The sequence below is a fragment of the Scophthalmus maximus genome, chromosome 21, assembly GCF_022379125.1.
Source record: "Scophthalmus maximus strain ysfricsl-2021 chromosome 21, ASM2237912v1, whole genome shotgun sequence".
In the NCBI taxonomy this organism is placed as follows: Eukaryota; Metazoa; Chordata; class Actinopteri; order Pleuronectiformes; family Scophthalmidae; genus Scophthalmus; species Scophthalmus maximus.
The window spans coordinates 14,587,501-14,602,500 of NC_061535.1; the positions used below are offsets into that span (position 1 = coordinate 14,587,501).

General features: G+C 47.0%; 1 protein-coding gene across 4 annotated transcripts in view; it reads right to left on the minus strand.

Moving 5' to 3' along the window:
• Positions 1-15,000, minus strand: part of LOC118291519 (disco-interacting protein 2 homolog C-like) — a 32,029-nt gene that overhangs the window by 8,142 nt on the left and 8,887 nt on the right. For 2 of the 4 annotated variants that reach the window (XM_047329915.1, XM_047329916.1), the window contains 20 exons: positions 14,894-15,000; positions 12,769-13,065; positions 11,720-11,842; positions 10,769-10,918; positions 10,527-10,646; positions 9,103-9,300; positions 8,269-8,360; positions 8,018-8,128; positions 6,541-6,664; positions 6,166-6,275; positions 4,342-4,444; positions 4,168-4,232; positions 3,845-3,938; positions 3,581-3,700; positions 3,197-3,311; positions 2,832-2,971; positions 1,698-1,834; positions 608-816; positions 398-512; positions 82-283 (listed from right to left, as the gene is read on the minus strand). The exon at positions 14,894-15,000 is cut by the window's right edge and continues 19 nt beyond it. In XM_047329915.1, the coding sequence (XP_047185871.1) occupies positions 82-283; positions 398-512; positions 608-816; positions 1,698-1,834; positions 2,832-2,971; positions 3,197-3,311; positions 3,581-3,700; positions 3,845-3,938; positions 4,168-4,232; positions 4,342-4,444; positions 6,166-6,275; positions 6,541-6,664; positions 8,018-8,128; positions 8,269-8,360; positions 9,103-9,300; positions 10,527-10,646; positions 10,769-10,918; positions 11,720-11,842; positions 12,769-13,065; positions 14,894-15,000 (2,732 nt within the window). The remainder of the gene's footprint in view (positions 1-81; positions 284-397; positions 513-607; positions 817-1,697; positions 1,835-2,831; positions 2,972-3,196; positions 3,312-3,580; positions 3,701-3,844; positions 3,939-4,167; positions 4,233-4,341; positions 4,445-6,165; positions 6,276-6,540; positions 6,665-8,017; positions 8,129-8,268; positions 8,361-9,102; positions 9,301-10,526; positions 10,647-10,768; positions 10,919-11,719; positions 11,843-12,768; positions 13,066-14,893) is intronic. The other 2 variants (XM_035619824.2, XM_047329917.1) reach the window with 2 other exon arrangements.

Consider the following 15,000-nt stretch of genomic DNA (forward strand, 5'->3'; position numbering starts at 1 on the left):
TAGTAGTGAGCGACAAACCCATTTACAGTACAAACCGCCCCCGCCTCCGTCCCTCCAGACAGGCTGAACTCCGTCTCCCACCTGGTTGTTTCTGCCGGGGTTTGGGCAGGTTGGTGACGCAGGTGTGGGGGCACATGAGGACGTTGCAGGGGTGCAGCCCCCCCTCCAGGTACAGCTGCTTGATCTCCGACAGGTGGATGCCGCCCAGAGGGGTCTTGGGCAGCGTGTTGGCCGGGACCAGGGCGAGGCAGAACACGCCCACGCCGTGGATGCTGTCTATGGCCTGAGGGCGGAGGAGGAGGAGGAGGAAGAGGGGCGACAGTCAGATTGTCTGCTCGTCATCATCATCTCCATCATCGTCGTTCAGGAGCACGGTTACAGAGAGAAGGCGGTCTACCTGCAGTACGCGGCTCATCCACTGGAAGCTGTCCTCCTCGGTGGAGTCGGGCCTCTGCTCGGCCACGACCACGATCCTCTCGTCGCGCAGCACCGTCACGGAGAACACCGCTATCCTGCGGCGACCGAACACACAAACGTCTCACCCTCGTCTCTCTCTCTGTCGCCCCCTTTCTCAACCCCGTTCATCCTCCTCTCTGTGTTTCCTCACCTGCCCCTGTAGACGAATTTCATGGGCTCCACCGCCAGCGCCGTGGCGACGATGTCGTCGGCGTTGTGCCGCCGCCCGCTCACCATGATGAGTCCGTCCATCTTGCCGGTGATGAAGACGAGGCCGCCGGGGCCGATGAAGCCCAGCAGGCCGGTCCGCACGAAGGCGTACTCGCTGACCAGCCCCCCGCCGGAGCTCACCGGGTAGACCTGCAAACACACACACACACACACACACACACACACACACACACACACACACACACACACACAGTGTTTTCATCAGCTGCAGGGTCGCCATGGCAACCGGCCGGCACTAGAGGCCGCACGACAGACCGGAGATCAAGATATGGAAGTATTTTAACTTAGGGCTTATTTATTGATAAGGCTGCTGGTTTAATAAAGTGTGGAGGACGACCGCGTTCATCTGATCACAAGAGACGAATAAAAATTTGCAGAAGAAGATTAAAATAAAGATTATTACTGTGGTTAAGATCAGATATAAGATAAGATCACACAACCCAATTCAATTTAAAAAAAACATTTAAAATTCAAATTTTTTTTTGTTTAAGGGAAAGAAATTTTTTTCCAAATTTGCAAAAAAACTAGTCAATAATCTGAAACAGGACAATTTTTAACTACTTTTCATTTTGTTCATCATAAATTAAAATATTCAGCATACAACACGGTAATGTTGAAAGATCTAGAGATAGACAGACTCAAATGTTAAGGTCATTTTTTAAAAAGATAAATACAGAGAACTTGTGATAATTTTTTCCTGCAGTTGTTCTTATTCTTCTGTGATCATAAACTGAACATCTCTTGGTTCTGAACTGTTGACAAAACTAAAACATTGACGGAAATCACCTCAGACGTAGAGATGAATCATTTTCAACACTGTACTTTATGACTTATGTCATCGACCGAGCCAGCGATTAATCCACAAAATAATTAGCAGATTGTGAAAGTGATCATCATGCAGTTTGTCTGCGGACTCCAGGATTCCTGGTGGTCCAGGGGACCTCGGCGTTAACAAGCATTTACTGTGAAAGTCACAGTTTGGGTTTTGGGAGCACGCCGGCCCCTCTCACCTCGAAGGTGTTCTTGGTCATGCCGGTGAGGCCGTAGTAGGAGGTGCCGCTGGCCACGGAGCAAACGCAGAGCTCGCCGATCTCGTCGGTCTGACAGAGCAGCGGGACGCCCTCGGGCTTCACCACACACGCCAGGCCTGGAGGGGGCGACAGAGAGAAAAGAAAAGATGGGAAAGAGGGAAACGCAGGATAAACAACCTTTTGACTTTCCTCTGAAAGAGAAAATCACCGGGGGAAACTACAGACGACCCCAACAGTTCCATCCTTCATTCAACCACACCTCTCAGACTCATCTCTCTGAATCCCCGGGTTTGTTCTAAGACAGATTACAACGCCTAGTAAGGTTGATGGGTTTATGTTGCGGGGGGTAAAAAAATTAAAATCAAGGCTTTAATCTCCTCACTCCCTCACTCACTCACTCACGACAGCGCTGGCGAGTAAAGTGACTCCTCCGTTTCCCCGGCATCCTCCGATAAATCTGACAGATTAATTAATCACGTTCTTAATCCCCCCTCCTCCCTCCTCCAGCTGCAGTTCCCGCGGCGAACACCGGGCGGAGCGGGGTTATGTGGCAGCGATGTTGAGATTGGCCGTGGCAGGCGGCTGCCGTGTTTACACGCAGATTACTGTCTTCTTTATGGATTATGAGACGCAGAGCGTCACTACATTTTTATAAACTCATGGAAAGGAATATCGCATACGAGTTTTCATTTCCTGTTTTTATATTCACCTGATTATCTGCAGGTGAAAACGTTTTTATGATTCTGCGCCAAAAAAAAGAAAAGAGAGATGTAATAACAGTAAGCATATTTTTATTTTAACAAATTAAGGTTGTAATAAAAGCAAAAAGCAAATACAAGAAGAGTGTTCTGTATAATCTTGGATGTTTAATTATTAAAAAATCCATTATATTCTAGTTAACTGAATATCTGTTTTGTTGACTGAACGATCAATAGAGAAAATGATCGATAGACGAATCCAGAATAAAATGTTCGTCATCAGTAGATTTAATACGTCAGCGGATAAATTTCAGCCGACGAATATACTGTAACCTGCACATGAACACACACGTCACTCACACACACACACACACACACACACACACACACACACACACACACAGGTAACAGGTACCTCCTGGGGTGACGGTGCCCACGTCCTGCACGGTGAGCACCGAGAGGCGCTCCTCGGTGTCGACCCTGACGACCCCGTAGGTCAGACCCTGCATGGACAGGACGCCCCGACCCGGAGGCTGGCTGCTGTCCTCCACCGGCCTGGACACACACACACACACACACACACACATGACAGCGGTGACGCATCGAGGTGTTTCTACGTGTCGACAAACACAAAAGCTACATCACAGTGAAGAGTCAATCCTCTTCCTCCTCCACTCCTTTGTGTTTACTACTCTCTGTGGATGTGTGCGGCCATTTGCATATTTGTGCTTTTGCGTGTATGTAAAGTAGGACAGTGTGTGTGTGTGTGTGTGTGTTTACCTCCTGATGGCCACCGTGAGGGCCTCGGGGGAGCTGGCGCAGGGACAGATGACGTCGGCTCGGAGCCCTTTGGTCTGAAAGACGTTGAGGAAGGCGTCGCAGGAGGAGATGGACCCTGAGCCGACACACACACACACGCACACACTGTCAGGACTTCTTCAAACAGTCACGAGGTCCATGAATAATAATGTTGATGATGTTTTTACGACTTTATCGCGACGCGTTTCGGCGGGAAAAAAACCCATTAATTGTGCCGCGTGCGCGTCGTCGGACACGCCTCGTCTCTATTCCTGTGAAATGACCCAGATTCCCGACTTCCCGAGAGGATTCATCCACTTCGCCTACGCTCGCTATCTGAAACGCTCGCTGGAGGTTCGTTCTTACAGGGATTGGATCCGTCGGCCACCAGCAGCATGCGCAGCGAGCTCAGGTTGATGTCCTTCTGGTCCTTGTGCGCCACCAGAGCCCAGTGCATGTCCCGGGACTTCACACAGGCCACCTTGGCTGCAGGTCGGGGGGGGGGGGGGGGGGGGGGGGGGTCGCACGCACACACACACACAGATGAAATTAGCATTTAATCTATTTGATGGATGAGTGAGCGGAGGTGAATTGACTGAGGCGAGTGGCGGGTGGCGGGTGGAGTCTGACCTTTGTACTGGCAGACTTTTTGGATCCATGAGAGAGGGTTGACCTTCATCAGCGAGTAGGGCACGCTGATCACGTGCATCATGTTCATGACACTCTGCAAACACACACACACACACACAACAATGTGAACAATCTGTTTCCCCTGAAAAACCTTGTGCGGCTTCTGTCCATATTTTAACATTTCAGGCCTCGTTTCTGATTTGTGTCGACGTCTGTCGTTAAAAAGGTTTCAAAAATGCAGGATTTGACATTTCAAATATCAGATAAATAATTACTCTGATGTCGACATCACTTAACAAAAAAGCAGGAAACGAGCGTCTTACCGTCAGGATGCCGTTCCACAGGCCCACGTCCTTCTTAAAGTCCAGGACGTTCACTATGGTTTCCGCTACAGACAGAAAGTGAGAGATTAGGATTACATGACTGAAATGTGTGTGGAGATTGAGTGTGTGTGTGTGTGTGTGTGTGTGTGTGTGTGTGTGTGTGTTTGTTCATACCCTCGGTGTAGCTGCAGGACTGGGTGAGAGCCTGGCAGTGTGTGAGGAGAGCAATCCTCGTCACCGTGACGCCCAGGACGCTCCCGTCCTTACAGGTCTTATACTGAGAGAGGAGAGAGGAGAGAGGAGAGAGGAGAGAGGAGAGAGGAGAGAGGAGAGATGAGAGAGAGGAGAGGAAAAATGAGAGATGAGAGAGGAGAGATGAGAGATGAGAGATGAGAGAGGAGAGATGAGAGAGATGAGAGATGAGAGATGAGAGAGGAGAGATGAGAGATGAGAGATGAGAGATGAGAGGAGTGATGAGAGAGGAGAGAGGAGAGAGGAGAGAGGAGAGAGGAGAGAGAGGAGAGAGATGAGAGAGGAGAGAGAGGAGAGAGATGAGAGAGGAGAGAGAGGAGAGAGATGAGAGAGGAGAGAGGAGAGAGAAGAGAGAGATGAGAGAGGAGAGAGGAGAGAGATGAGAGAGGAGAGAGAGGAGAGAGATGAGAGAGGAGAGAGGAGAGAGGAGGGAGGAGAGAGGAGAGGAAAAATGAGAGAGGAGAGATGAGAGAGGAGAGAGGAGAGATGAGAGAGGAGAGAGAGGAGAGAGGAGAGAGGAGAGATGAGGGAGGAGAGAGGAGGGAGGAGAGATGAGAGGAAAAATGAGAGAGGAGAGAGGAGAGAGGAGAGATGAGAGAGGAGAGAGAGGAGAGAGGAGAGATGAGAGATGAGAGATGAGAGATGAGAGATGAGAGAGGGGAGATGAGAGACGAGAGAGGAGAGAGAGGAGAGAGGAGAGAGGAGAGATGAGAGATGAGAGATGAGAGGAAAAATGAGAGAGGAGAGAGGAGAGAGGAGAGAGGAGAGGAGAGAGGAGAGATGAGAGATGAGAGAGGAGAGATGAGAGAGGAGAGAGAGGAGAGGAGAGATGAGAGAGGAGAGATGAGAGATGAGAGATGAGAGATGAGAGAGGAGAGGAGAGATGAGAGATGAGAGATGAGAGAGGAGAGATGAGAGAGATGAGAGATGAGAGAGGAGAGATGAGAGATGAGAGATGAGAGATGAGAGATGAGAGATGAGAGAGATGAGAGATGAGAGATGAGAGATGAGAGATGAGAGATGAGAGATGAGAGAGGAGAGAGGAGAGATGAGAGATGAGAGAGATGAGAGATGAGAGAGGAGAGAGGAGAGATGAGAGATGAGAGATGAGAGATGAGAGAGATGAGAGATGAGAGATGAGAGAGGAGAGAGGAGAGAGAAGAGAGAGGCGTCAGTTCATTGTTACATGTTGTGGAGGAATATTTTTTAAATGTCTGCCCGTTAAAATACAGTTAGTATTGTATAAACTGTGCAACTTTGAGATCTAAAAATTTGGGGTTTATTTTCATTATTAAACAATCGGACAACTATTTTCATTTAGTTGTCCGATTGTCAGTCATTTTCTGTCAAAGCGATTGAAGTTATATCACGAATAAGTTTCACTTATTAACTTAATATATTATATATAACTGCAATATTTCATGCATTTTAAATTAAAGTATGTGCTTGTTTTTATACAGATTAAAATAAAGAAGATACGTGTGTGAATTAATATCTTCATATCTGTTCCTTCAAAACAAGATGAGACGCATCAAAAACATTCAACAGCGACGATAATGTTGAATCAGAAGTTTTGTTTGATTATTGTTAAAGTTACAGGATCAGATGATAATTCACAGGTACAGACACGTCGGTTACTGAATCTCCATCAGATGCAGGACGTGACGTCGGTGCGTTAGTGAGGAGACCAAGGACAATGATTCACTGTGTGTGTGTGTGTGTGTGTGTGTGTGTGTGTGAGCTGACCTCTATGTAAGCAGTGTCGTTGTTTGCATCCTTGATGTGAGGGAACCAGTCTCTGGGAGGTTTGGAAAGATGCTTCGACTCCGTCACGAACCACAGCAGCTTTGGCCAACCTGCGGGAAGAGAGAGAGAGAAATATTTATCTATAATTTATATGCAATATAAATTATAATATTGAAACCAGAGAGAGACGCTGATTCTCTCTCATTCATACATGTAACCTGAAGTCAACAGTTCCACTCATGTTTCCAGCCTCACTCACAGAATCATGTTTTGGGAATTTTAATGTCTATAATATAATAATGAATGTATATAATAATAACCCTCAGGTCCGTCACACTCCTCCACGCTTGTGATTGACGACGTCCCCCCTCTCACCTTTGAACTGTGGGATCTCTCCCGTTGCACTCTTGGGCAGACCCTTGTGACAGGCGTCGCTGGTCAGCGCCACGGTAACGCCACAGCTGCCCAACAGGAATCCGATCTGCTGGCTGCCGGCATCCTATTGGACGATACAGACAAGAGACGGCCCCCCCCCAGTCAGTGCGAGTCTTATGTCTTTTCACACCTTCAAGTCTCTATTCACACGTATCAGTCGACCGATCCTTCTCTCTCTCCTCATTGGCTGCAGGTTCAATTTAGGATTGATTTTAAGATTCTTTTAATGTTTTTTAATAACTGACCCCCAGATATACTAATGAAGCTACTGACTCTCTCTGCTCCGATCCGTAACCTAAACTCTTCTAACCAACTCTTGATGGTAGTAGTTCCCAAGTCAAGGCCGGTAATTTAATGCCTGATTTATATTTGGTTTAACTGATGTTGTTGTTGTTTTTCTTATTTCTGTTTTGTTCTGTGCTGTTTTAACAAGTGTGACCTGCTATAGAAATAAAGTTGTATTATTATCATCAAAAGTTAACTTCTTCTTCAGTTTGCAGCTGGAACTTCATTTACACACACTACATGTTGATGAAGGAAACCACCGGTTTCAATCGCAGAGCGACGCGACACCCAAAGTCATTTGTGATCAGTTTGCGTTTGTAAGAACTGTGAAAACATATTTTAATGAATTACGAAACCAAAGCCTAAGGTTTGGTGCATTTGTGGACAAGAAGTGCAGGAACGAGGAAACGCTAAAATTTGAATGTAATAACTTAAAGGTTTTTAGTATTTTCACTGTAAAACAAAAAATATATATATATTATTCATTTAATCCATGAAGTACGGTTCTGTGATGTTTACACGAGAACACAAACATCCCACGTGAACACGTTCAGCAACAGAAGCGACGTGTTGCTGCTCCGCTGCCGCGTTGACAGACAGAACATTTTTTTATGGAAAATCTTGCAGCACCAACAAACGCAGGATGAGGGGAGAGAGAGCGGAGCGACGACGTGCAGCAGCCGAAAGGCCTCGCTGCAGCAGGTTACCATGCCAACGCTGCACCACCGGTCAGACCGCGGCAGAGATGAAATAAAGTCATGACACTGCGAGAGCTGAGGAGAGAAAACCTCCGTCCTTCAGACATCTCGACGGCAGTGAAACAGGGAGATTGTGACGTGTTGTTCTTCAGGATTAGTTTCTCAGAAATACGTGTTGCTGGCAAACAGCCGCCGCCGAGGCCTCGCCGAGACGCTCAGGCCCGAAGTGAAACACAGCAGGAGTTTGGAGCAGAAAAGGGATTAACGTTACACACGCGGCGTCGCTGTTCTGTACCGGACCTCCCACAGAGAAACTCATCCCGAGGAGCAGGGCTTCAGTGTCACCACTGCACCGAGCTGCAGCCGCTCCTGGTGGAACGCCTTTACTCATCTTTCAACGGGACAAATGTCGGCAGGGTTTCTCATGGACGCACCTTGCGGCTCAGGGGCACCTCGATGGGCACGGGGACCACCTCGGCCAGCAGACACCCGTAGAAGGCCACCATGAAGGCCACTGGGTCGTTGTTGGGAAACACCAGCGCTACCTGGGGGGAAGGAGAGCAGACACGGGGTTTTACTCGACACTTTTAAATATTCAAAGCTCTCGCGGTTACCGACTCGTTACAACCTCGGCGGCGGCGAGGGGAGAAACTCAAAATCCGTGTGGTGGAGGAGTGTGACTCACGCGGTCGCCCGGTCGCACCATGGGCTCCTGCTTGCTGCCCAGTTTGTGGAGGATGTTGTAGGCGAGCTTGATGCTGCGAGACCACAGCTTCCCTGCAGGGGGCAGGACACAGGATGTGAGGGAGGCGGAGTTGACAGGATGTGAGTGTGAGTGTGTGTGTGTGTGTGTGTGTGTGTGTGTGTGTGTGTGTGTGTGTGTGTGTGTGTGTGTGCGTTATTGGACGTCTATTCTGAGGACACGGTCGATGAGAGAAACAAAAAGATCCGTCTACAGTGACGACTACAGTCACTCGAGATGATCTTTTTCATTTTTATTGTGGATTATAATCATAAGTAAGTGTTTTTTTTTCTCATGCATGATTTTATATTTTCCTGTTTTCCTTCATGATTTGACGACGGATCTAATTAGAAACTGATACGTGATGCAGAAACACTGACCCAAAGGGTAAATACTGAAAATATCTTACAGCTGGATTTGGAAATTGGTTTTTCAGACGGATCCAAAGCATCATCAAACTGTCGGGTCGGATTATAGCTATATAATTTCGGAATCAACAAATTATTCTCATTTGGAGAACAGCCGCTTTGTGTTAAGACAGAATTTAAACGTGGATTCATTTTGGGAAAAACAAACAATCATGGAGATTTTTTGGGAATCTGATTTTTTGGAAACTGCAACGGTCCCGAGAAATTGATCAAACGCTGACTGACGCCAGAACGATGAGCGTGGATCTCATGGAGAGGTTTTCAATGTTGCTTCAGATTATTTCTTTGACTGATGATGTACAGTGTGCAGGTGTATGTGTACATGACAAATAAAAAGGCGGCCGGTTACCATATGTGAGCACGTAGAGGGGCTTCCCCGCCGTGTCCAGGCTGGTGAGGCAGGGGGCTTTCGGGGAGATGGTCCCCCAGCGTTGGAGAGCAGCCTCCAGGGAGGGGGGCCAGTTGGTGACCACCCCCAGCGCCTCGCCGCGCACCAGCATCATCTCCGCCCCCTCCGGCCGCGGCTGATTGGGATCCGGCTGCTGGACTGGAGACGAGGGAGACGGATCACATGGAAACGTTTAGCCGACGGCTGTAGTCACGCTCAGATACGGCCGATAACTAATAGGATGAAGCTGTTATTAATACAGATGAACTGTGGGAGCGTGTGAAAATCTGGACAGCTCCTTAATGTCTTTTAATATTTAGTTCAGACGGCCGCGAGCAGCAGAGGAGGGGAGGGGCTGCACAGGAGTCAACCCGGAGCCATCGTCATATAAAACATGGATCCAGAGAACTGGAGGTCTTCAACCCCGTAAAGCTCAACATGGTCTCGCACCACCAGATATTTACAACCAAACCGTAAAAATGTGTCCAAACTCTCGCCAGAAACACCAGTTTTCCGGGAGATACGTTTTCAGAAGGAAGACGAAGAGAGAGAGCGGAGCGAAGAGCGAACCCAGAAAGAACCCAGACCCTGGATGAGGAAACATCTCTCTACGTCGACACGAGGGTATTGATGTACTGTATGTACTGTACGTGCGTTATCAACATTTACTGCACAGCTTAAAACTGATCCTGCACAACTTCTGTGTTCACTTCAAGACTTTCCAGGATCGAGAAGGAACCAAAACACAAACAAAACAAGAAAGTCCAGTTCTTCAGGAGGCAGCGAGTGATTATATGTTAGTGTGTTCGTCAGCAGGTTCACACAAAATCTACAGAACGAGTTTACAGTAAACGTGGCGGAAGGACGGAACATGGTCAAAAAAAAGAAGTGGATCCGGACAAAGGGGCGGAGCCAGGATGCAAGGAGGTCATCCTTTGCCTCTGTCCTTTTGTTTATTCGTTGGTTGGATTGTCAGCAAGCTAACGAAGAAAAAAAGTTTGGAGCGGATCCAGTTTTTTAAAAAGAATCTTTCTTTTACATTGTGAGATAAGATATAATTTTTCGCAGATTTTCCAAATCCCTGATTTCGATGAGTGTGTGAGATTTGGTGCAGTTGGAATGGATTTGAGGACCGTTGGACCTTTGGCAGAAGCCCAGCAGCGAGGCTGCTTCGCCCACCCAACACATCCTGTCAGCAGAGAGCATCATTCGTCACTGCTCCGTCACGACCTCTACAACCTTCACTCAGCCCCGACAACCTTCCACCTGTATATCCACCTGCAGGCTCTGGCTTCAGTCCCACCGTAGGACTGACTGGACGACACGCCGCGACCTCAACCAGCCACGACCGGGAGTCGGGCGGAGGCGGAGACAAAGACCCTCACCCTCCAGAAGTTCGTCAAAGTCGTCGACGAAGAACTCTCGCAGCGGCGGTCTGCGCGGCTGCTTCAGCGTGTTCACGAGCTGCTGGATCTTGGCCGACACGCGACTGCTGACCGGGACGCCTGAGAGAGAGGAGCACAGAGACACGGGTCGTGGTGAAGGGATGAGAACGTGTCCAGAAGGTCGCAGACAGAACGGTAAAAGATAAAGTGCGTCCAGGGGAGTGACATCGACGGACTCTCACCGTCGCCCGTCTCCATGCGCTCGGCGTTGCCGTACTTCTGCGTGTTCCTGGCGATGGTTCCCATGTTGGACATGTGGTGACGCTCCGTGTGGTGCGAGTGAGACGAGTCCGACGAGTAGCCCGTCACATCCGGGGGCGCCGAGTGATTCTCTGGAGGGAGACGGGGAGGCATTCATCACGCTTTGTCACGGGCCTCTGCGCTCAATTAGACCGGTATAAAAATAACTGTTTCTTTTAAATACTCTACTATATATATATATGTATAACACATATTATGATGTAATGCTAAGATAAGATAAGATTTTTTTAATCCCACACCGGTGAAATTCACTTGTATCAGCAGCAGCAGGAGTCAAAAAGGCATCGGGGAAGAAATATAGGAATAGAGATATACAATAGAAGTAGAAATAACTGTAAAAAAAAAAAGTGGTATACATTGTAAGCAGAGTATTTAGAAAAAAAGGGCCAAAAAATGTGCAGCGGTTTGGATTGGATAAAAATATGACTAATAATATGTATACATACATATATGTACATGTATACGTAAGGGGTGTAAAATGTCCATGCGAAACCATATTTCCAATAAACACAATCCGATTTAACTGCGACACAAATCTCCAGGATTTAACATCTCGGCAGATCGTTTTATTATAAGCGGCCAAAATCAATATCAGAGTTCAGAGGGGGAATATTTAAAATGTTTTTTATTACAGATCATCAAAACGACTAGCTGACGCCTGACCTGCATCTTTATTCCTCCGATAAATCAGAATTACTCGGAGATACCGGCACATTTCTTCCGTCTGACTTTGGACTGAAATCAATATCGTAAATTGTGGCGCCGTGAACCTAGAAGAGATCCGTTTTTCTCGGAATTAGTTTGCCGCTTCATCCCAATATTACATTTAGTATTCTTTTACAAATGAGACCCTGCGACAGGTGGCGACGTACCGTCCGACTCCAGCGGCGGAGGCCACAGCATGTCGGAGCCGAACTCGCAGGAGCGCCGCAGGGATCCTCCGTTCTCCGCCACGCTGAGCGCTCCCTTCCTCTTCAGGGACAAGTGGCCGATACCTGAATCCACGCGCACACGGCACAGGTGTGTTAGTACAGATGTGCAAAAAGAGGAAGGTGGCGGGAAAATATACAATGGGTCATAGAGTAAATAATATAAACAGACAAAAATAGAGTATGAAAGAATCAATAGGGAAAGTACGTTAGCCAGAGGATGAATGAATTATGAATGAAAAATTGATTTCAGCATAAAATCCGCTACACAGGAGATATTACCTGTTGTGTGCAGATGAAATGAATAGAAATAAAGTAAAAATACTGAGACAGTGAGGAGAACATTTGGAAACAGATACTAAGAAAATCAAGGAAGAAAAGTGTGTTGCAACAGACCATAATTTTCATTATGGATGATTCTGTCGATTCATCGATTTTTTGTTTGGTCCATAAAATGTCATAAAATGGTGAGAAATGTCGGTCGTGTTTCCCCAAAACTCCAAAAACATTTTTTAGTTTTTAGTACACTGTCACAGAGGAGCAAAGAAATCAGAGAATATTCACACCTAAGAAGCTGAAGTCAGAGAATTTTTACTTATTATTTTCATACAAAATACCTGAACCGAATAAACGACTATCAAAATAGTTGGCGATTAACGTCGTAGTCGATTACTAATCGATTTACTGTTGCAGCTCGAAGACAAAAGACCATTTTTGACATTTTTCACCACACCGATTAATCGATAATGAAAATAATGGTTGGTTGCAGCTCTACTTGTATTGTGTTTCATCCAGCGTCAAGAATAAACACTGCGCCTCAGTTCACTAATGTATTCTCTAAGTGGCGCAATCTACTTTAGGTACAGGAAGGGTCGGGGGCAGCGGTGACCTCGGGGGATGCTCGTCCAGTCGGTGGCGGGACGTTAGTGGCCCCTCACAAGTAAAAATGATTTCATAATCTGCAGCTTGCCTGCGCGAACAGTTCCTCTCACCGTGGTGCGACTGCGACAGGTGACTCTGCTGGTGGTGCGACTGGCCCAGGTGCGTGTGCCCCAGGTGCGCGTGCGCCAGGTGCGAGATGTGCGCGTGCGCCAGCGAGTCGGCCAGCCGCCCGGCGTTGCCGCTGCCGCCGCTCTGCGTGGACGAGGACGAGGAGGAGGTGGAGCCCAGGTGGGCGGGGCCCAGGTGGGACGGGCGGCTCATCCAGTGCTCCATGCTCGACGTGTCGTCGCCCGGCCCCGCCTCCTCCTCCGAGCCCGACGACGAGTCTGAGCACAGGGGGGACAGGCCTAGTGAGAGTCAGTGGCCCCGCCGTTATTATTCACGCGGCATCAGCACAACGTGGACACAAAGGAGACTAATATGTCAGTTAACACGACAACGTTCTTCATGCAACATTCACTGGAGGAACAGAGGAACTACGCCAACCAGCTGTGCCTCCATACTGACGTCCACACATGAGAGTGGATGTTTTCCCAAAATGACTTGTTATTGTGAGTAAATGACTTAAAAGTGAAAGAAGTCTGTGTTTCAGCAGCCTTGAAGGCCGGACCCGGGTTTATCAATATTAATAATAATCAGGGGTGTAGCAACCAAATTCTGGGCCCTATACATAAGCAGTCTATGATGCTGATTAATTGATGATACTGTGTGTATGGTGTTCTAATAGTAGCTTGCTTTCTGGGAGGTCTGTCAACTCAGTTCTCTGCCTGCGCTAATAATATGATATTATATTTAATCTCCTCCTGCTGCCACGGCTAATTTTTCTTCTTTTGTTAAATGGGTGACGACGAGTCAGACTCAACATCCTTTCATCGGGCCAAAAGTCCTGGTGATAACAAACAGATCTGAACGGAGGACTTTATTATTACAACTGGCGCAGATATTTTCTACTTCTCCCGATATTTCGTAGCGTTTTTTCGCGAAGAGCGTCGTCTGACGCAAGTCTTCGTGGAGACGTCGGGAAAATTTTACCGGCAAACAAAAGTGTTATTAATTTTCCCTCATTAAAATCCAATCAACATCTGATTCATGTTCTCCAGCGTCATGAGAACATATTCGAGTGGAAAAGGTCGACTTGGCTTTTTCATTTCAGCCACGACAGAGAGAAGGAAAAACTTTAACTGTCAGTATTTTCCCCTTTTATTATTATTATTATTATTTTTAATGTCAGGGCCACGTCGACAGTAGTTCACTGGCTGCAATGTAATGTCTGTGTGCGGTTTTGGGTTTTTCCTGTAAATCAGGCCTCAGAAAATGTGCATGTTTGCAGTTTTGTGTTTTCTCTGTCAGAAGCGAAGCGTCTGAGCAGCAGAGACACGAGCGTTACGACATAATCCCGTCTGGTTCTCGGGGTCGAGCGGCTCCGGGGTCAGATTCTACGGGTTTAGCGGAACCCATGAGTTCAGCTGAGAGAACCACACTGTGTCCAGACTCCCTTTGAAATATTCCCTCAAAGAAAATATTATAATATATATCATATATATAATATATTTTTTTTTTTACAAAGCACTTAATTACAAATAGCACTTGAAGCGTTCTTTTTGCCTATTTGATGAATGTTTATGTACTAATTTATTTTTGCACTTTTGAGTAATAACTTCACGGTTGAATGCATTTATGTTAAGTCGCTTTAGACAAAAGCATCTGCTAAATGGATGTAATGTAAGGAAATGTAATGTAATGCTTACATTTCGCAACATATTCACCTTCATATTTAACTTCCCTTCAACCTTTTAACGCTTGAGGCTTTAAATATGCATTTATGTTTTTACATTTTAGGTCAAATAAATGTTTGTTACTTAATTCAAGTTCCATTTAATTGGTTGTATTTGTCATTTTCATTTGTTTTTTTAGGACAAAGTTTATGGTTAAACTAAAATATCAAGCCTCAATTACATTTCTTTGTCATAAAGGTTTGATATCAAAAGCTTTTACTCCCTAATATCAATATCAGCCCCCGAAAAATCCATATCGCTCGGCCTCTACAAGTTAATGCAGAAGCATTAAAATGGCTGATTTGCAGTGTGTGGCCACAGTGTGTGTGTGTCTCTTTCTGTGTGTGTGTGTGTGTGTCTCTCTCTATGTGTGTGTGTGTGTGTGTGTGTGTCTCGTCACCTGGAGGCGTGTACGCGTCCATGGAGGTCTGCACCACCAGCGAACGTCTTTTGGAGGGCATGGGCACGGCCACCTTACGCTCCACGTGTCGCGCCAGCACGGCCTGC